At 51.4% G+C, this 22,432-nt stretch overlaps 1 protein-coding gene across 1 annotated transcript in view; it reads left to right on the top strand.

The window, feature by feature from the left end:
- Positions 1-22,432, top strand: part of ZFYVE28 (zinc finger FYVE-type containing 28) — a 126,861-nt gene that overhangs the window by 45,392 nt on the left and 59,037 nt on the right. The window contains exons 2-3 of the mRNA XM_014788912.2: positions 11,473-11,613; positions 22,230-22,367. Coding sequence (XP_014644398.1) covers positions 11,473-11,613; positions 22,230-22,367 — 279 coding nt within the window. The remainder of the gene's footprint in view (positions 1-11,472; positions 11,614-22,229; positions 22,368-22,432) is intronic.

Below are 22,432 nucleotides of genomic sequence, written 5' to 3'. Positions count from 1 at the left end.
ACAGAGTGGAATATTATTTGTTGTCAAAAAGGAATGAAGTACTGACACATGCTACAACATGGATTAACCTTGGCAACATGCTAAGTGAAAGAAGCCAGATACAAAAGGTCACATCTGGTATGGCTCTATTTACATGAAATGTAAATGCCAGAAGAGGCAGATCCATAGAGACAGTAGATTAGGGGCTAGTGGAGGCATGACTGGTGATGGGTGTGAGGTTTCTTTTTGGGGTGATGAAAATGTTCTAAAATTAGATCATGGTGATGGTTGCACAACTCTGTGAATATATTAAAACCCCTGAATTGCATACTTTAACCGGGAGAATGTTATGGGATGTGAGTTATATCTCAATAAAACTGTTTTTAAAAGCCAAGATTATACTCTTTTGGGAAGGGTGGCTGGGCTCCTCATCCAGCCTGTTGGAGCTGCCTGTCCACAGACCTTCCTGGAGCAACACCCACCCGTGTGGCCCTGGGTGAGGTGTGGTGAGAGTCTGGGTTGGAGGTGGCAGCAACCACCTGGGTTTCTAAGTTCTTGGGTCCCTCAAGGGGGAGTGGTCCAGAACTGCGTGTTAATACCACCTGCTCAGCCAGGGAGGCCTCCCTCAGTGCTGGCTTCCAGTGATGCCCATCTCTTGGGTCCTCCCAGGGGGATACCCCTTGGAATTCCATGTTCTTCCCCAAGCAGCATGTTCCTAGAACCCAGGTGAGGCTGGCCCAGGATCAGGGCCCCTTGCAGGGGTGGGGCTGGCCTCTCCCAATCCACTGCATCGCAGCCCGGTGGGGCTGATGTGCCCAGGTGTGGGGGACACCCATGGGCTCCAGGCCTGAGCCAGCAAAACAGAGATCAGGGTAGCCCAGCCTGCTGTTGCCCCCCACCTGCCCTAATCCGCTTGGCCCAGAACCTGGGACCTCCATTTGGGCCTTTTAATTGCTCCTCTGATTAAACAAACAGGCTCAGTCCACGTGAGTTCTGATTAGTAAGTCACTTGCAATCCTTTTTGAAGGAGAGGAGTAATAATTCGTAGATAAGCCATTTAAATTTCCACATCCCACGAGCAGATTTCGGCTGTCCTAGAAGCTGAGAAGATGGCAACCCCCCCGGCTGTTTCCTGGGCTGCTGTCAGCCAGGCAGGGCTGAGCCCAGGACTTTGTCCCTGCAATGGGGGCGTGGGAGGGTGGTACCCCGAAGGCCTGGGGCCCCTGAGACAGTGTCCCAGTGCGGGAACAGAATTGATTGGCATCCTGGCAAGTTTACTGTTTAATAGTCAGTTTTAAAAATAAAATGCATTTTAAAGAACCTTTAAAACCTTTTGAAGTTCAAAAATGAGATCTCCTGCCTTTTAAAAGCCCAACGTCAGGTATGGTTTGTTCCATTTGGTGACGCAGTACACACTTCCCTCTCGAGATCTGTCACCACCCCGTGTTCCTTTCCTCTGCAGTAATGGAAGAGCTTCTTTATGACCCACTGCAGCTGCTGCGGTTCAATTTCCTGCAATCAGTGTTCTTGGCATGCCATCTTTATATACAGTACTTGATTGGGAGTTTTTTTTTTTTTTTTAAAGATTTTATTTATTCATTTTTTCCCCCCAAAGCCCCAGTAGATAGTTGTATGTCATAGGTTCACATCCTTCTAGTTGCTGTACGTGGGACCCGGCCTCGGGTTGGACGGAGAAGTGGTGCCCCGGGGCGCGCCGGGGATCCGAACCCGGGCCGCCAGCATCAGAGCGTGCGCACTTAACCGCCAAGCCACGGAGCCGGCCCAAATTGGGAGTTTTATTTGAGAATTCATTTCCCTTTTGAAACCCTTTGCTAGATGCTCAATTATCTACAGGCATTGTGTCTGGTTTGGCTGGCAGAACAAATACCGCAGCCAAGGCCACCCTTGTCGCCTGGGGTGTTGTAGAGCCCTGTGCCCAGCTGCTCCCCCTGGAAGAAGGGTGTCCCAGCCCAACAGGGACACCTCATCCTCACTGGGCCAGCCCACCCTCGTCCCAAGGCCAGAGGGCTGTTTCTTAGGAGCGTCTGCCCCGTGGTGGGGTCTGTCTCCAGATGAGACTGGACCGAGGTTACAAAGGGGCCCCTCTCCATACCCCAAGGTGCAGGGCTTCTGGTTGCACAGAATGGGACCCTCTGCGGTTGGAGGGTTTTCTCCTCAGCCACTGCTCAGCTGCCCCCCAGAGGGCCAGCAGTGAGGAAGCTGCCCCCGCTGAGCTGGCTGTGGTTCTACCTCGAATGAGACAAACCCTGCTGGGAGCCGGAGCACTGCGTGGCGAGACAGCAGGTACAGGGACTGGTCTAGGGGGTGTCTAGACTGATCCTAAGATCTACAGCGTCTCAGGGCATGAATTTAGCAGATCACCTGGGAAGCTGCAGAGGCCTGGGCTTGCCTTAGGGAGGGTGGTGTCAGCTTTGCATAAGCAGGTTCTTATAAAACATCATTTTGGATAACACTGGTTAGGGCAATAAAAGTATTGTAAACAAAGATTTAGTGAGGTTCAAAATCCATCTCAGAATTTAAATGTGAATCTCTTAGGTGTGGGTAAGACTTCAGGACTACTTTTTGTTGGAATAACTGGACCCTAGATTTAATTACACATTGCGTTCTGCCCTCTCCGACCCCGGCCCCCATCCAAAATCTTTTTAGGAGGATGTGGCTGCCTCCTTTGTGGGTGTCGGCATTCAGCCCTGGGACCCTTCCTTCCGTTGATGTGTTGGGGAGCTATGCCAGGGCCATCTTTGTTCACTGTGAGGCTGGGTTGGGTTAATTTGCTTACCATGGTTTCCTCCTAGTGCGAGTCACATGGTGTTTGTCTTTTGCCTTGCCCGGCTAAGGAGGAGGTGCCCTGTCACTACCAGAAGGGGTCGCTTGCTCTGTCATAGGCACCCCTCCCGTGGAGTAGAGGGGAGCACTGCGACCCTGTGTCTGGACCACAGGGGCCTGCGAACAAACATGTGTGCCACTATTCCTTCCAGAATTCATTCTGCAGCTGGCTCAGTGGAGGTCTTCTGAAATCAGAAGTGACTCTCCAATCTTGTTGACCCAGAGTCCAGCCGAGGCTCCCAGTTGGAGGGCTTGAGGAGGGCTGGCCCCTTGGACCACCAGGAACCAAGCCCAGCCAGCCTGCGCTCTGCCCTCTTTGAGCCAAAGTAGGGAGAGCCGCTTCACATGGGCCATGGCCAACTCTGAGGGGTCAGTCATTAGGGGAGGGAGCAGGGATGGGCCTGCTATGGGTCCCAGGCAGCGACCAGAGGGTGTTTCTGCAGGTGGGAGGTTGTCGGGCCCAGACCCCTGAGTGAGGCTGGAAGGCGGTGGGTCACACGACACTGCATGGCAGAGAGGCTCTGCTCCTGCAGGCAGATACCGGGGTGTGAGTGCACACGTGGACACACGCGTGTGTGAACGTGCCCCGGAGGGGGTGAGTTGTTCAGTGCCCCCCTGCAAGTCTGAGTGAGCAAGCCCCGGGCGTCCTTGCCCTCCTGCGTTTCTCTAGCTGCCCGTCGCTGGCCTCTCGTCAGTCCCACGTTGCTCCTTCGTGGACCCCACGGACCTCCCGGTCTTGACGGCGGTCGCCCTGAGGCCTTCGCTCGTTGTGCTCTCCCAGCTGACCCTTCCGGCCCTGCCCTGGGACATATGGGGCCCCCTGCCTTAGGGCACCGGCCTCTTCCTCCACCCCGCGACGCCGCCGGCAGCCCGCGCCGGTCCCAAAGGCTGCTCCTCCAGGCTCACCTGGACACCTCTCCCTGCGCCTCGCCCTTCGCCCTCAGTACCCAGCTCCCAGTCCCTCAGTACCCCACCCTGCACCCCGCCCCCTGTTTCCCAGTGCCCCGCCCTGCGCACTGCCCCTCAGTGCCCTGCTCTGTGCTCTACACTCAGTGGGGTTCTCTGTGCTCCGCCCCCTGCGCCCCCAGTGCCCTGCGCTCCACCCTGCCCCCCCCCCCCGCCCTCTTGGGCGCTGCCTTCCGCCTGACATCCGGAGAGGGCTTGGGCGGGACACAGGGGCCTTGGGCGGGCGGCCCACGTGGTGAGTGCGCCCGAGCTGGGTCTGGCCAGCCCAGTGGCTGCGCCTGTCCCCGACCTGGGGCTCCTGAGTCCGAGACCTGGGGGGCAGGTGCGGTGAAGATGTCGCTCCGCTCTCACTGTCGGTCCACGTTGCCTCCTGGGGGTTGAGGTTCCCCACGTGGCTCTGTCTGCAGGACGTCAGGGCGGGGTCAGTCGCATTCTGGGGACAGTGCAATGGCCTGGAGACTGCGGGCCACTTCGGTGGTGATGGGGTGATGCCATCAAGAATGACGTTATGACTTAGCTTCTTATTTCTTACTTATTGACAACTGCTTCCACCACCATCGTTTTTATTTACAGTGATGATTGCGCTAGGTACAGACTCTCCAGTGTCCCTGTATCCCTGGCAGCATGCCGGCTACTCTGTACACCTTAAGCCAGCATGGGATAAGTGACTTGCCCAGGGTCACCACCCAGGAAGTGATGGAGCTGGATTTGAACTGGAGCCCCATTGTGGACCCACGTCTGGCACAGATCCCGTAAATTCTGTGCCCACCTGGATCCTGTTGCCATCTCGGCCACAGAGTCTTCCCCATGCTGTGGAGGGCCCTGGATTCTTCTGAACATGTTATCAAAGTGGCTTGTTTCTGTTGTTACACCATAGGGATAAAATATTTATGGATGATGTGACTGGGACATAAAGGCATCAGCCTTTCCAGGGCAAGCATTTGGCGGTGTTATGTTACAAAGGACTGTGCCCTTGAGGCAGCAGGGTTCCCAGTGGCCTGGCTGGTCCCCGCACAACTGAGGATAGGCTCTCTGTGGTTCCAGGTCAGGCTGGAGGCCTGGGGGGGCAGGCTGACCGTCTACGGGCACTTCCCTGGGGTGGGTGGGTCCTGGAGTTCAGCGCAGATCCCCTGCGCTGATTGTGCATGCTGTCTGCAGCCCTCTGGGTGGAGAAGGCAGGCAGTTGAGTGTGGATGGGTGCAGGAGTAACCAGCCACCACATCCACGGGCTGGACGGCAGGGCTGCCATCATGTGACGACAAGAGCATGTGCCTATCTGGGGTGCCAGATCTGCTGAGGGGTGGCTGGTGGTGCTGCCAGGTCAGCAGGGCCTTGGCCTTGCAGCCCCTCGGGCGTACTAATGTGGACAGGGCCAACTTTGGGGACATGGGTCATGGCTACCCAAGGACACCAGGCCTTGGTGGGGACAGAATGGTGCTGGAGACCTGCAGGAGGGCTTGGGTCACTGTTTGGAGGCAGTGAGGGGTTCTGGCCCTGGTGACCAGTGGTCAGTGGGTTTCCTTGACAGTCCAGTGTGGCCTGGGCAGCTCTCCATGCCCAGGGCCTGAGTATCAGCTGGCTGTGCGGCCACAGCTGAGGGGAGAGGAGCCGATTTCAACGTGCATTGACCTGAGGCTTTTCTCTGGCTTCTTTGCAATGCTCTCAGATTCCTAGCGTTGCAGCAGGGAGGCCAAGGCTTTACTAGAAAGCTGGTGCAAGAGAGGCCCAGGGCCTGGGCTGGCTCTTCAGGCACCCAGCCCTCACTCCTGAGCTCTCTGGGCTCTGTCCCACTGAAGCCCACCTGGGCGGTGGGAGGCATGTGGGGTGGTCTGTCATGGAACCAGTGTTTGGAGCCCAGCTCATGTCCTGGGCCAGCAGCTGAGGGGAGGGTGGTGGGCCGGGGGCTGGGACTCCGCATGGGCCCTCTGGGCTACACTCTATCACTGGGCTTACACTGGGTGGGGAGGGGGGGACGGTCCTTTCTGGTCTGGCTGTGTCACCTGTCCTGCCATCTGTCCTGCCCGCCTGTCCTGCCATCTGCCTCCTCCTCTTTTCCCCTCCTGGAGCTTGGCCAAGACTGTGACGCTGCTGCCCTGGAGTGACAAGGCGTCTTTTTAAGCTCCTCCCACTGCAGCGTTCACTTCTTATTGGGGAGGCAAGAGGCATGACAAAGATCCCACCCTGGTCACTTTTACCCCATCCTCCTGTTTCCCACATGGGTGCCCGAGAGTCTTGAGAGTGAGACCGGCTGACTTCTGACTCTATCGTGTCAGCCACGCAACTTGGCCATTAGCTTCCTTCATGAGCTTCAGTCTCCTCATCTGGGTCAGAGGTGTTCTATGGTGCCACCTTAGAGAGGGTGCTGGGTGGTACCCAGTGAGGCACGAGCTGTGCTCTGCGTGGGGCTGGGGACACTGGCCCCACCAGGGGCAGCTCATGGTTCATGCCACAGCCGGTGCTGCCCTGGCCCAGCCGGCCAGCCTCATAACTGCCGGGGAACACTCAGTGTCACATACCTGGCTCAGACGGACACCTGAGGGCAGGGCCTGAGCTCATATCTGCCTCCTGCCTCCTGCATCCCATGTCTTATCTTATCCACATGTGCATCCACATCCATATTGTCTTGTGCATCCTCACCCACACCCCACGTCTGCATTCGTATCCCCAATTCTCATCCCACATCATGGAACAGGTGTTTGAATGAATAATTTAATCAACTTTACAAAACTAGTCTATTTTTGCACTTTTGAACTTTTCAGTGCTGCTTGTCATTGCGTATTTTCTCCCGCCTTCTTTGAGGTTGCTTGTTCACTGGTCATGTTATCTCCTAAGTTAAATGCTTTCTTCATGATGTATTTTTGTTTTCTTGTAACAGTCAAAACTTTCACTGCTGTGAATTTATCTTTGAGAAAATATTGACATAGTATGATTTTAAAAGACATTCCTACTGGGCTCTAACTTATTCTCTTACAATATTTATTTAAAAATAGGGTAAATACTTCTTCCAATTTATATCAATTGATTCTCTGTTGTGGATATTTTATTGAGGGATATTAAAAAGTTTAATTTAAAATTTAATTTTGAGATGTTGTTGAATAAAGCTGGCTGATTCAAATCAAAGAAAGACAACTTGTCACACTCCTAAACATTACCTTCTTCCATTCAGCAGTCCCGCCAGTCAGGTGATTTGAGGCTGACCCTGCCCTGCTGGACCAATTTAGATCTAAGTGATGAGCAGGTGAAGACTGCCGTTGTTCACTTCATACTCTGCATACTTAGAAATGGAAATTTAGCACCAAAATTTTCCTTTGGATTCTGTTAATCAGCACAAATTGAGTTTCGTAAGTTGTGTTAATTCATTTCCTGGGACCCCTGCCTGGAGGTTTTATCTCACACAGCGCCTGGGGGTCTCAGGGCAGGCGTGATTGACACAACTGGTCAAGGTTCTCCTCCTGCCACACTGCCACGCCCCTGGAAGGCACAGGGAACGTGTGAGTCTTCCCTTGGAAATGCCAGTCCTGAGAGGGCTGGAAAGCTATCTCAGGGTATAACTAAAATTCTAAAATAAAGAAAATCACTAGTTTTTTAAAAAGAATTTTCTGAATTCTCTAATTTATTCTGCTTTATGTGTGTGTGGTTACAGTTCTCTTTTTGCAACACATCTGTAGGTCTGGTTTTAAGGTCTTTACTGAAATCAAAGCAAGGTGAGACCTGAGGTTTGTCTCTGTGCATCGGTTCCAAGGTGACAGATTCTGCTGTGTGCACCTCATGCCCTTCACAGGGAAAGCAGGAGGAGGAGTTTGGAGAGTGTTTGTTATTCATGCTCATGGAGACATTTAGAGCCTACACAAGTCTTGGGGGGGGGGGCGGGTGTTGGGTTCACTCAGTACTGGGTACTGTTTTCTTTCCACAGGGCAGGCGCGCCCTTTCCAGTTTTCCGCGGGCCCCACCACTCTTTTTTGTCTTCTCCCCCATCTAGTTGCCTGCTGGGCACTGAAGACACGAGAGTGACCTCCCTGGTTAGGGGGTTAGAGAGCAAAAGTGTCTGGTCCTTCTGTCCAGGCTAACTTCTCCCCCTCCGACTAGCTTCTACCCCAAAACAAAGAGGAGGCTGCAGGATGGGAAATGGGCCCCAAATGGGCCATAAGGGAGGAGTGTAGGGGAGAGAGGAGGAGGGGGGCTTGACTCCAGGGGTGGTGGGAACTGTGGGTGAAGGCACTATTGGGAGTGTCAGCTGGCTCCTCACCTCCCAGCCTCTCTCCCCAGACTGCACACACATGCACTCACATTCTTTCACACACATGCACACTCACTTACATGCACACACTCGTGTATGCTTGTAGGCACACACATTTATGTGTGCACACACATCAGTGTACACATACTCAGCACGCACACTCACAAATGCAGTTGTGCAACACGTGCACACACTTGTGCACACGTACAATGTACATATATGCAGCCCCACACATGCACACTAACATGTGTACACATGTACACAAAAGCACACTCACGCATGCTTGTAGGTGCAAACGTGTACACACATTTGTACGCATACGCGCCCAAACCCACACACTCACCTGCATACACATGCATCCACACTCACATGCAAACACTCATACACACGTGCACTTATGTGTGTACACACAGGCACACTTGTGCCACATAGCCATACATGTACACACATGCACAACACACACCACTTGCCCACACACACAGTCCCACATGTACACACACACGGTAGTTGTCAGCTTCTCCAAAACACAGCAGAAGGCTTGTGTGTGAACTGAGAGGCCTAGTGCAAAGCCTTCTCGAGGCGCAGTCCCCTTCTGGGTCCACGGAAGGGGACGCCCAATCCGATGGGAGCATGTGAGAGGCAAGGCTCTGTCTTCCTGACAGCTGGCACCACAGCCACCATCAGCCTTTCCTGAACCTTCCATCGTCCTTGCCTCCACTGGCTGTGGTTTGCACAGCCAACAGCAGAGGGGGCCAAGCTCACCGGGGCAGTTGGTGTCAATATTTGGATTCAGGTCTATTTACATGTGGTGAGGTTGTAGGTGCTAGGGCAAAGACTGATTCCGAGTTATTCTCTGGGCAGGTTAGGGCGTGGCCCCTGCGTTGTGCTCTCTTTCTCAGAGCAGAGATACTCAGCTTCCTGGAGGCATCCTCATCCAGTGCCCTAAATTCAGTCCCCGGCCTGTTTGCTGGGCCAAATGGTGTCCTGTCAGGAGCAGCGGTCAGGGCTGCAGGAACAAATGCTGGCAGGGCATCAGGCCAGCTCCGGGCAAGGTGCTGGGTCACAGCGAGGCGTCTGCTGTGGGACTGTCCCCACCGTGCCCGCATTCCCCACCTTCCTACCCCACCGCTGTGAGGGGAGGTGGTGGGTTTGGGGCCAGGAGGACCCCGGTGGGCTGTGGTGACCAGGGTCAGCTCCTGAGCTGGATGTCAGGGCGCCTGGCTCACCACCAGCGGTGTCTGGCACATGTCATCGGTCAGGTGGCGGCCTCATCCCCTCACTGCAGCCCCCCCCCAGGAAGGAAGGCCCCGTGTAATTGGGAACAAGGTGCTGTGCGAGGTGCTCTCCTCTTTCCTCGGGGCGAGGCGCGTGGGGCCCGGGGCTGAGGGGGCGAAGCTGGCAGGCGACCAAGGGAGCCAGGTGTGAATTCTGGGGCTGCGTCCGAGAGGGAGAGAGCCAGGCCTCTGGCCTTCCTCTGAAAGTCTCTGGGGGGCCATCACCCTCCCTGGAGTGCTAGGCCCATGGGGCAGGCCTGGGGGCTTCACCATCCTCACCACCCTTCCTTTGTCTCCTTCCCTCTTTCCTTCCAGTCAGCAAAGGCTGACAGGAAAGACAACAGAAAGGAGGCAAAAAAGTATTACGCAGCCCCTGACCCCAACCTTGTTCCCGTTTCATCACAGAGGGGTCAATGGTGACCCTCCTGGATGTGACAGGAACCCAGGCAAGTCAGCTGAGCCTGTGGAGGAGACGCATAGGCTCCCACAACCAGGGAGGCAAAGATGCTGGGATGCCGTCAGGGCAGCACCTGTGTCTGTTTTATTCCCCACATCCCGCGTCCCTGAGTCCCACGTCCCAGCGTTCCACGTCCCCATATCCCACATTCCCCCATTCCACATCAGTGTGTCCCCCGCAGAGCGGGCCTCAGGCAGCACTGGTGGGGTGCATGGGTGAATGAATGAAGGAATGGGTTCTTCTCTCCGCAGCCCTCCTGGGAAAGGTCTGGGAAAGGCCTCCTGTTGGCCCTGTCCAGATCACATGTCCACCTCTTGGCCAACCACTGAAGCTGGGCTGCCCTGCCCACCCCCCATGGGTCTGCTCAGCCTCATTTGGAGATTCACTCCCACCCCAGGGGGCTGGGCCAGCCTCAGGAGCTGACCAAGAGTCAGGCACTGATGGACCAAGACCCCAAGCCGAGGAAAAGTGACCCTGGGACAGGCCATGTGAAGGGGAGGGGGCAGATGCCAGAGTGAAGGGAGGCGATGGGGTCGATTGAGAAGTAAGTTGAGAGAAAAAGGGAGGCTGAAAATTATGAAATTAAGTTATCTTATGTTTAACAAAATATAGGTTGTAAACACAACCGTGTGCTAATTCTTAGGTAGAACGAAGAGTGAATCAAGTGTCAATTTTGTGCCGTGTGTGTGTGTGTGTGTGTGTGTGTGTGTGTGTGTGATTTTGCCAGCAAACTTGAACGCGTGTGACTTGGTGTCTTTCCTTCCCCTTTGCCTTTCTCTGCATGATCTTGAAGAATGCCTTTTATAATCATCTGTTTGAGGGCTTCTTCTCTTTCCGTGGGCTTCTCCTAATCCTGGAAGCTCAGGTCCAGGAATGAGCCATTTGCACCTCGGGCGGAGGGAGCCCAGTGCAGAGCCCAGGGGAGTGAGCCTCCTGGTGTTGGTGTGTGGGAGGAGAAGGCTGGTGGCGCTGGAGCAGAGCGCCAGCAGGTCAGGTGGTCAGAGGGGGAGCAGGGTTTTGCTCTCAGTGGGGTGGTTGCTCTTCCAGACCCAGAATAGGAGCACTCTGCATTCCGTGGAAGGTGAGCCCCTTCCACAAGGGCTCATGATGAGAAGAGGGCTTCCTGCCACAAAGCACTGGCATTTCCTGGCCTTACAGACACTGGGCCAAGGGCTGAGAAGCTTCCAGAGAGCAGGGGAGGCAGCCACTTATGATGCACGGTCAGTCAGTGTTCGAGTAAAATTGTGTTGTATTAGTCCTGGCCACTTCCTTCAGTGGCTGTCTTTATCATTTTGGTTTAGTTTTATGAATAAAAACTACTTTTTAAGAGCTGATTCCATCATCCCATGGCCCCCTAAGACCCCACTCTCCCCGAGCCCCTTATCTGTAGGTCATCCCACCACAGGGGACTGTGGGAACTCCATGTCTGGCTTCCCCACAGAGACGCTGTGCTCTGGGGCCTTCCAAGAAGCAGACACAGCCCCATGGGCTGAGAGGCAGAGGGACTCAGGACAGGCAGGCCAGGGGACGAGCAGCATAGATTCCTGTGAAGGAAGTGGGCAGGAGAACCTGCTGCTGCTCTGCCCTGGGCTGAGGACTCAGGCCCTGCAGCCACTGACACTCTGCCTGGGAACAAGGCCGCCACCCGATGCTTCCCTGCCTCCTGCCTGAGGGCCATCACCCACTCACGCTCCCTGTGCCTCTCTCCCCTGCAGAGGTCGGACCCGCAGCTGCTGGCCCAGTTCTACTATGCCGACGAGGAGCTGAACCAGGTGGCCGCCGAGCTGGATAGCCTGGACGGGCGGAAGGACCCACAGCGGTGCACGCTACTTGTCAGCCAGTTCCGCTCCTGCCAGGTGAGTGGGCGTGGGGCAGAGGGGCCTGTCATTGCCGAACCTGAGGCTTTGTCACCTGCTGGACGTCTCAGGGTCAGCCTGGGCGAGGTACTGGGCACGATGAGCTGGAGCCCTCTCGGTCCATCTGAAAACCAGACCCGGGATGTAGGATCTTGAGCAGGACAGCATGGGAAAAAGAGCCAGGTTAGAAGTGGCAAATTGCACAGGACACCTTTGGAGAGCAGACATCGGAGGTGGGGGCGATGAAGAGCCAGCAGGGTTTCAGCCAGCACAGGAAAGGGGATGTGCCTGCTGGGGCCCACAGGCAGGGCTAGCAGGTTGGCATGGACTCTCGCTCTGCTGCCTCACGGCGCCGAGAGCTCCTGCTGCAGAATTCAGAGATGACCCTGGAAGCCCTGCTGGAAATATCCTTCCAGTTTACCAGATGTTCATGAGGCTTTACCAGCACGAGAGCATGTGGCATGATGCACAGTTTTGTCAAATGACAATCAGGGTCATTCACAAAGTTCTGGAATGTCCTCCATGTGTTCTGCCCACAGGCTTTGCTGGATCCTTCCTGCCCTGGGAGGTAGGGCCTGGGGGTAGAGTGGGCAGGGTGCCAGGAAGCTGTTTGCAGCATCAAGGGGGTAAGATAAGGACTTAGGTTCTTGCAGAATGCTTGACGGGGCAGGAGGAGCAGGTCCTGGCTGGTTTCTGGAATGATCCCCCAGGAGCACCCCCCATTTCCATCTCTCAGGAGGATCCAGGGACTAGAGGGGCCAAGAGGGCCTCCTGACTTGCTGGGCCATTGACGCCCTGCTTTCCCACTGGAGGATGTCCTTCCTTGTGCCTGCAGCACGCTGACTGCTCGCAGCTAGGAGTCCTCTCCCTGGCACCCCCGCCTGCACCTGCTCCCACCACCGGCTGCGGCTCCCAGCAGTGGGTTGCATTTGCTCCCAAACCTGCTCAGGCCAGCTCACTGGCTATTGTAATTGCATGTTACACAAACTGACCAAATGGGGTGAAAACCAAGTTGGGTGCTTTGGATAGCCTTGACAGGGCAAATCTCAGAAAGGAAAACCTCTGGAATTAGATGTGGGCAAGGCAACTTCAAAAGGGTCGAGAAACAAGTCTTACAGATTAGCCGAAAGGATCTTGCACTCATAGAGCAACACGAGCATCGTTAATTTCTCACTCCTCTCTAAAGACTCCTGTGTCAGGTCCCCAAGACCACCACAAATTTTCACTAGAAGGACACACAGGGCCCAGCATATAGTGCTCACAGCTCAGATTTATCACAGTGAAAAGATACAAAATGAAATCAGCAAATGGAGAGGGAACGTGGGGTGAAGTCCAGCGGAAACAGGCTCCAGCTTCCAGAATCTTCTCCCGTGGCATCACACAAGATGCGCTCAATTCCCCCTGCAGCGTGCTGTGACAACACGTGTGGAGTGCTGTCTCCCAGGGAAGCCCATCAGAGGCTCAGAGCCAGGGCTTTCATTGGGGGCTGGGCCCGTGGGCCCCTGTGCCTGGCACGTCCCCAAGTCCAGACCCCCAGGAGGAAAGGGGTGTCAGCATAGACTGCACTGTTTGCACAAACAGGTGAGGCACAGGAGCCACTCTTATCAGTTAGGGTGCTGGGAACCCTCCTGACATCCAGGCTCCCAGCCTCCAGCCAGGGCCAGCCCTGCACAGGCCTCTCAGGGCCTGGCCGTCAGGCTGCGGTGAGAGCTTTTCCACACAAGAGCACAGTTAGAAATTGTGGCTGACGAGTTGTGGGTCCTGGCTTTCTACACAGCCACCCACCCAGGAAAAAGGAGTTAGAAGAGCCGCTAGAGGATGTCTTCGTGTAGGTACTGTAACTTAATCAAGCCTCTTCACCGTGACGTCTTTGTTCAGCCGGCCAGTTACTGGGCCTCCTTGGGTTGGGTCAGGGGCTCCTACTGTCGTGAGTTTCTACAAAGCTCAGATGTTTAAGTTGGGAAGTGTTTTTCACTTCTAACATTTCTCTTGAAATGGGGCATTTTGTCCTTACTTTCACTGCTGCTTCATATTCTATTTGACTATCGTGGTGCTGCTTGTGCATTTGATTGTCCATTCCTTCCTTCCTGCCTTCCTTCCTTCAACAGCAATCGCTGGAACAGGGTCTGCCCCTGTGTGAAGGGTGGACAATGTCTCGGGGGTGAGGCAGGCTCAGAGAGGTGGGCATTTGGCTGGTCATTGTAATCAGGGAGGGGCTGCTTGAACAAAGGCCTGTGCACACCGGCTGACGTGCGTGCCTTCGAAACTCGAAAGGTCTGGTGAACCCGAGTTAAAATGTGCAGCTCTGACAGAGGTGGCTGATTGCAGCCCACTCTACCGGGCCACTTGATGGCCTTGATTTTAGAGCACTGTCGTCCTGGGGAGATCACTGGAGGCCAGATTTAGCTGGTCCCCCATCCCCAGATGTTCCCAGCGTCTGTGAGAGTCAGTTGCCAGCTGGATGTGGATGCCCCTGCCAAGTACCCAGAGGTCATGACTTTCTTGGCCTTGGGGCTGGTGGCTCAGGACTACCAGTGGGAGCTCTCCTCCTCATCCTAGTTGTTTGACCCCAGCCTTGGTGACACTTCCCCGAGTCGCCCTGTCTGGGGCGTCTCAGGCCTCCCAGGTCCCATCAGACCTCCAGAAGCTCCTGCAGGGGTCCACGTGTGGGTCTCTGGCTGGGTCCTGTTCACATGGCTCTCCATTCTGTTCGGGTCAGCACTTCTGGCTTGGGGGCAGGGGTATGTTCAGGGAGCCCCGTCCTCCTGGTCTGGGAGGCTCGTCTTCCTCAGGGCATTGCGGGTTAGCTGGATAGGCTGGTGCCGTGCTGAGGTGTAGTATTTTGAACCCTTCTGCCCCCAAAATGGATTCTTTTAGATAAAGTCTGCAGCCTGATGCCAGGCACATAGTGGATGTAAACAGTAGCCCCCTTTTCTCACGAGAGTCCGTGCTGTGAGAGGCATATGGGCTAGGTTGTAAGGAGCAGCATGAACTGGGCTTTCCGTGCAGCGTGGTGGAGGGTGAGGCAGCGGAAGCAGAAAGCTAGTGAGTGTGAGAAGGCTGAGACCCACATTGTGGCTCCGACTTGCGGATGCTAATTCCAGTTAGAAGGAATCTAAGTACTGCATTTTTGCATAAATTAAACTTTGTGCTTCAGGAAAACTGTGGTCTGGGGAACACATGAGTATGCAAATGGTTTCTGATGACATTTGCAAGTGTTTTTGTTTTCTTCTTTGCTTCAGAAAACCATAAAGGATTAAGAAATCATGCTGATGGCTCAGTGGGATGAAATGAATCCTGGGTTGTTGTTATGGGCTGAACTATGTCCCCCACAAATTCATATGTTGAAGCCCTGGCTCCTGGTGCCTCAGAATGTGACCGCACTTGGAGGTAGAGCCTTTAAAGGCATAAGTAAGGTAAAATGAGATCATTAGGGTGGGCCTGATCCAATCTGACTCAAGTGTCCTTATAAGAAGAGATTAGGACACAGACACTCACAGAGGGAGGACCAGGTGAGGACACAGGGAAAAGACGGAGTCTACACGCCAAGGAGAGAGGCCTCAGAAGGAACCAGCCCTGCCCACACCTTGATCCCAGACTTCCAGCCTCCTGGACTGTAACAAGATAAATGTCTGTTGTTTGAGCCTCGGGGTGTGGTGCTTTGTTATGGCGGCCCCAGCACACTAATACAGTTGGATTTAGATTTCATTTTTCAAATGGGCGTTGAGTTGCTCTGGGCTGAATTCTCTTATCTACTTCTTTGTCTTTTTCTTTACTTTTTTATTTTTGTGAGGAAGATCGGCCCTGAGCTAACATCTGCCAATCCTCCTCCCTTTTTACTGAGGAAGACTGGCTCTGGGCTAACATCCATGCCCATCTTCCTCTACTTTATATGGGATGCTGCCACAGCATGGCTTGACAAGTGGTGTGTCAGTGCGTGCCCGGGGTCCAAACCGGTGAACCCCGGGCCACCGAAGTAGAGTGCGTGCACTTAACTGCCGGGCCGGCCCCTTGACTTGTTTTTCTTAAGTCATACCCTAACTTTTCACCATCAAGCGAGCATAATTTTAGATGCTTCAATGAAGAAAATTAAATGGCGAAATGTGCTCATGGACCTTGTACCCGGGTGGAGCTACCTAATGGGGTCACGCTGGGAACGGTTGCACCTTGCTGTAGATCTGTGGTGACGATTTGAGGTGTGCCATGTGAACATGGCCACATCTGGCGAGGGACACCACCTGAACCTCCCCATGCTGGAAGGCACTGCCCATGGCAGAGGTGGGCTCTCTGGGAGCAGAAGGATCCCTGATGCACCCTGACTGCAGGTCCCAGCCTCCTGTCTGCCATGGTCTGCACCTGGGCATGGCTGTGGTCAGGCGTCTGGATGTGGTGTCCCAAGAGCTGTGGCCCAGGAAGGAAGGAGGCCAGGGGAATCTGGGAGAGCTGACTGGCTCTTTGGCAAGGCAGGGAGAGCTCATCACAGCACAGTGTCTCCGTGTGTATGAACTCACAGGAATAATTGAGTTGTTTTCTTACTGACTGTTGACATCAATCCTTTATCAGATGATGATTTGCAAATATTTTCTCCCAGCCTGTGGCTTGTCTTTTCATTCTATTAACAGTTTTTTGAAGAGCATAAGTTTTAAATTTTGATGAAGCGTAATTTACCTATTTTTTCTTATATAGATCATGCTCTTGGTATCATATCTAAGAAATTTTGGCCTAATCCAAGGTCATCAGATTTTCTCCTATGTTTTCTTTTAGACGTTCTATAGTTTTAGGTTTTATATTTAGGTCTATGATCCATATTGACTTAACTTTAGTATATGGTGTGAGGATTGGACCAACATTCATTTTTTCTGCAAATGAATTTTCAATTGTTCCAGCATCATTTGTTGAAAAGACCATCCTTTCTCCACTGAAGACTGTCCTTTCTGTACTAAATTGTTATTGCACCTTTATTGGAAATCAGTTGTGCATATATGTGTGGGTCTATTTCTGGGCTCTCTAGTCTGCTGCATTAGTCTATCTGTCTTGAGGCCAATGTCACACTGTCTTATAACTTTGTAATAAGTCTTAAAATCAGGTAGTGTCAGATCTCCAACTCTGTTCTATTTCATGGTGGTTGTGGCTATTCTGCGTTCTTTGCCTTTCCAGAGGAAATTTAGAAACAGCTTATAGATGTCTACGAAAAAGCCTGCCGAGATTTTGGTTGGGATTGCCTGGAATCTATAGGTCAGTTTTGGGGAAAGCATTCAGTTTTCACCATCAAGTCTGATATTAGCTGTCATAGGGTTTTCACAGATACCCTTTATCAGGCCGAGGAAGTTGCCTTCTATTCATAGCTTGCTGAGTTTTATTAGGAATGGATGTTGGATTTTTTTTCAAATGATCTCTCTGTGTCTATTGAGTTGATCTTGTGGTTTTTTCCTTTCAGCTTGTTGATATGGTAATCTGCATCGTTTGGATTTTTTATTAACTATTTTTATTATCACCCACCCCATCACCCAACAACAGCGATGGTAACAACAGCTGATCCAGGAGGGAGAAATGGAAGTAAACTACTGTAAGGTTCTTATACTACATGTGAGGTGTATTATCCCTCCTGATAGTAGTCTCATGTTATTATTGTCATATGTTTTCCCTCTACCAATGTTTAGACTCACACTGTATTGCCAGTATTTTTGTTTAAACAGTCAAAATTTTTATAGAAAATTAAATAGTAATAAAAGAATCTTGTATATTTACCAAGCAGTCACTCTTTCTGGTGCTTTCCATTCCTTTGTGAAGATCTTCACAGTCCTGCGCCACAAAATCACATTTAGGTCAATGACAGACCATATATTCGATGGTGGTCCCGTAAGATTAGTACCATAGAGCCTAGGTGTGTAGGAGGCTGTACCATCTAGGTTTGTGTAAGTGCACTCTATGATGTTTGTACAACAACAAAATCGCCTAACGATGCATTTCTCAGAATGTGTCCCCGTTATTAAGCGATGCATGACTGTATTTAGATATGGTGTCATTTTCCTTTTGCCCAAAAGATTTTCTTTAGCATTTCTTGTAGTTCAGGTCTGCTGGTCATGAATTCTTTCAGCCGTTGTTTGAAGGAAAAAGTATTTTACCTTCAATTTTGAAAGATACTTTTGCTGGGTCTAGAATTATAAGTTGTTAATTATTTTTCCCCCTCAATACTTTGGAGATTTTGTTCCACCCTCTTCTCACTTGCATTGTTTCCAATGACAAATCTAATGTCATTCTTCTTCTTTTTTTTTTTTTGTGAGGAAGATCAGCCTTGAGCTAACATCCATGCCAATCCTCCTCTTTTTGCTGAGGAAGACCAGCCCTGAGCTAACATCTATTGCCAATCCTCTTCCTATTTTTCCCTTTTTCTCCCCAAGGCCCCAGTAGATAGTTGTATGTCATAGTTGCACATCCTTCTAGTTGCTGCATGTGGGACGTGGCCTCAGCATGGCTGGACAAGCAGTGCGTCAGTGCGCGCCCGGGATCCGAACCTGGGCCACCAGTAGAGGAGCGTGCGCACTTAACCACTAAGCCACGGGGCTGGCCCCCTCTAATGTCATTCTTATCTTTGTTCCTTGTATGTAACATGTCTTTTTTCTCTTGTGACTTGTAAGATTTTCTCTTTTTATTAGTTTTGATTGATTTGATTATGCTATGACTTGGTGTAGTTTTTTTTATGTTTCTTGTGCTTCGAGTTCATTGAACTTCTTAGATCTGTGAGTTTATAGTTGTTGTTAAATTTGGAAAAAAATTTGGCCATATTTTCTTCAAGTATTTTTTTCTGTCCCATTCCTCCTCCTTTTGTGTCTTGAGTTATATGTATATTTGACATCTTGAAGTTGTCCTACAGCTCACTCATGCTGTTTTATTATTATTTTCTCTCTGATTCATTTGGAGAGTTTCAATTGCTGTGTCTTCTAGTTTCTTGTTCTTTTTCTGAAATGTCTAATCTGAAGTTAATCCCATCCAGTGTTTCGTTTTGTTTTGTTTTTTCCATCTCAGATACTGTGATTTTCATCTCTGGATCAGTTTGGGTCCTTTTTATTTCTTCATCGTCTCTCCTAACCTTACGAGCACGTGGAAGTCAGTTATAACGACCATCTTTATGTCCTTTATGACTTTATGTTCCCCGACTGCTCATTCTCTCATCTGGGTCAGATCTGGGTTGATTTTGGTTGGTTGCCTTTTCTTTTCATTGTGTGTCATATTTTCTTAATTCTTTGTAAGGCTGGTAATTTTTTATTGGATGCCTATGAATTTTACCTTGCTGGGAGCTGAATATTTTTGTATTCCTATAAATCTTTTTGAGGGTTTTTTTATGATGCAGTTTGGTTACTAAGAAGCAGTTTGATCCTTTTGGATTCTGTTTTTTAAGATGTCAGGTGGGGTCGGAGCTGTGTTTAGTGTGGGGCTAACTCTTCTCCACTCCTGAGACAAGACACTTTTGGGTACTCTACCCAATGCCCTGTGAGCTATGAGCTTTTCTACCATCTGGCCTCTGAGAGCTCTGGGCACTGCTCCCTCTAATCCTTCAGGTACATACTTCTGGACACTCACAGGCACGTGTTAATCAGCTCCCTGCTGAATACTCGGGGGGCCCTCCCCAGAAGTTCTTTCTTTGGGCAGCTCTCTCTTCTCTGGTCCTCTCTCCTCTGGATTCTAGCTGCCTTGGTTTCCCTGGACTGTCAGCTCTGTCTCTTCAGCTACTGAGTTTGCTGGGTTCCACGTGGTACCCTCTCTCTGGGCCATGACCTGAACATTCCCTCAAGGCAGTGAGCTGGGTGGTCTTAGTTCTTACCTCATTTGTTTCTCTTCTCTCAGGGATCACTTGTTGCCTGAAGTCCAGTGTCTTGAGAACATTGTCTTATTTTTTTCCATTATTGTTGCTGTTGTTTGAGGTTTCTGTTACATTTGGTTCGTGTTACTCCATCTTGGCTGGAATAAGCTCCCAGCAAACGTTTACTGAGGCACACTTTGTGTTCGGCACTGTTCTGGGGGCTGGGGACCCATCAGTGAATAAAAGATGGCCCTGCCCTCACCCTCAGGCAGCTGATGTAGGTGGGCCAGGCAGGATGGGAGTGAGTCCAAGCCATGCCACCTCGCTGAGCGCAGATCCCTGGCTCTTAATAGCTGACATTTTCGGAGCACTAACTATTGTTACTGCCATTGTTTGTTCATTAGTTTGTTGAATCGTGAGAAAGGGACCTTCCCACCCAGAAAACCTTTTGAAAAGAACTCATAATAGTACTACTTGGTGTTGGTTGAATTTTATTTTTATTTGTTGTGTTGTAGAGGCTTAACATTTTCCTTACGATGCAGAATTTCCTTCAGAGTTTAGTGCAATGACTTTTTGCATTAGAAAGGTCATGCTTCCTGCGCATGGGGATTTTTCACATCTGCTTCCTAAGAAAAATGAAACTCAAGCCTCAGAGGGAGGAAAGGGGGGATGTTGAGATATAAAATTGCTGAGGGTGAGAGTGTCAATTAGTGAGATTGCTGGAAAGCAATTTGGCAGATTGTAATCAGAGCCTGGAAATGCAGTTTACACTCTTGACTTTGTAATTCCACTTCTAGAAATGAGTGGATCCTAAGGAAATAACCCAAAATTCAGAGTGTCATGCACCACACTGGTCACTGCAGCATTACTTGCGGTGGTGGAGAATTAGAAACATCATAAACGTCCAGCAGGAGAGGAAGCAGCGAGTTAATAGGATGGTCCATATGCTGAAATCTTCTGTAGCTATCCGTCACAAGTTGGAAGAGTTATAGTAATGTGTTCCAGCAGTAAGTGACAGCAGCTGAATACGGAATTATGTACACAGGACGATCTCAACTCTGATTGGAAACAGACCCATGGACACGAATTAGAAGGAAATATGCCCCACCTGAAGTCATTTTTCCCCAGGGACATTTTCCCTGCTTCTATACTTTCCTGGTGTTTCCAGTTTTCCTGTGGTAAATGGGCATTAACTTTTTCTTTAACAAATTAAAGAAAAAAACTAAACTTTCAATGTTCTTGTAATCCCACAGAATGAATGGCACATGTTTAAAGAACAGGATAATTTTAAGAAAAGAATGGCATGTGATTTACGATGCAATAAAATGAGCTTGTTTGGGCCGGCCCCGTGGCTTAGCGGTTAAGTGTGTGCGCTCTGCTGCTGGCGGCCCGGGTTCGGATCCCGGGCGCGCACTTACGCCCCGCTTCTCCGGCCATGCTGAGGCAGCGTCCCACATGCAGCAACTAGAAGGATGTGCAGCTATGACATACAACTATCTACTGGGACTTTGGGGGAAAAATAAATAAATAAAAAATTATAAAAAATAAAATAAAATGAGCTTGTTACCCCTGTATACCCAAAATGTTCAAAAGTTGTCCTTTGTATTTTGAACATGAAGAAATTAAGTAAAATAATTTTAAAGAGTCTTTAAAACAAAAGTTACCATGTATTGAGGTTTGCTGTGGGCCAGAACGGAGCCAAGGGTTTTACAGACTTTAGCTCTCACAGTCCTCCCGGCGGCCCAGGAATGATGGTCTCCCTTTTACAGACAGCCCAGAGGATCAGAGAAGTTAAGCAGCCTGTCCCAGGTTGCACAGCTGTGAGGGGCAGAGTCAGGGTCTCCACATCCCTGAAGGAAGCCAGAGCCTCTTGGTTGCCGCCTGATTTACTGTTGCTGTGATTGATCTGCTGGTTCCAGAGGGGTTGGGAGGGGATGCTGCCTGGATGACGGAGCAGGGGACCGGCTGCGCTTGGCCTGCTCACTCTACAGAGGAGTAAGCCAAGGCTCAGAGAGCACGACGGCTTTGCCTGGGTGCCCAGCTTGCTGAGAGTCTGTCTGTCCCCCTGGCTCCTGTGATCACTGGTGCCAGGCGAGGCCCTTTTATTCACACATGGGACAGAGTTTAATGTCCACTCTGTGGAGGGTTTGAGAAGGCTGGTTTTACATATTGTCTCTTAGTGATGTCACTCCCTGACAGCAGATCTTGTCTGTGCTGTGAACACGCCCAGGATGACACAGGCTTGTAATGTTAATAAAAGCAACACAGCACCTTGGTGGTGAAAATAAACTTTTCGTGTGTCTGTCCACCTAGCAATTCCATTTCTTGAGCTCTATCCTAAGAAATTCAGGTACAGATGTTCAGAGAGAGAGATGCTCTGGGACAGTCATGGCAGCCGAGGCTGCAGGGAGCCTGGGCGTGGGTCAGCAGGGAAGAGAAATGTGTGGTACAGCCGTTACACAGGACGATGCAAAATCTACATGGTAACATGGGACGCTCCCCTAGGCATCATCGAGCGAGCAGAGCAATTCACAGAGCAATGTGCACAGCGCGGCCTACGCTCTAGATAAATATATGTAACCTACGTGAGTGTGGCGAGCATGAGGGTCGGGAAGGGGGAGGCGGGAGTTTCACTCTTTACATACTTCGGGAATGTTTGAACTTTTTGTAGCAATTGCATAGCAAGCACGACGTGTTACCGTAATCTTTAAGGAACGGTAAAATGGACCGTATGTGTTTTTTGTGTTCTCCCAGCAGTCCCTGACAGCTGACCTTGGGAGCTGCATCTTAGCGCGCTTTCTCGTTTCTGTTTCAGGACAACGTGTTAAACATTATTAACCAGATTATGGACGTGTGCATCCCTCAGGACCGCGCCCCGCGGGATTTCTGCGTCAAGTTCCCTGAGGAGATCCGGCACGACAACCTGGCCGGCCAGCTCTGGTTTGGCGCTGAGGTAGTGGGTGGCCGCCTGGGTCCAGGGTCACGGTGTTGGGCATTGTCCAGCCGTTTCTCTATGAA

The sequence above is a fragment of the Ceratotherium simum genome, chromosome 8 (assembly GCF_057802395.1).
Source record: "Ceratotherium simum simum isolate JZ-2026a chromosome 8, ASM5780239v1, whole genome shotgun sequence".
Taxonomy (NCBI): domain Eukaryota; kingdom Metazoa; phylum Chordata; class Mammalia; order Perissodactyla; family Rhinocerotidae; genus Ceratotherium; species Ceratotherium simum.
This window is presented reverse-complemented; position numbering and strand designations above follow the sequence as displayed.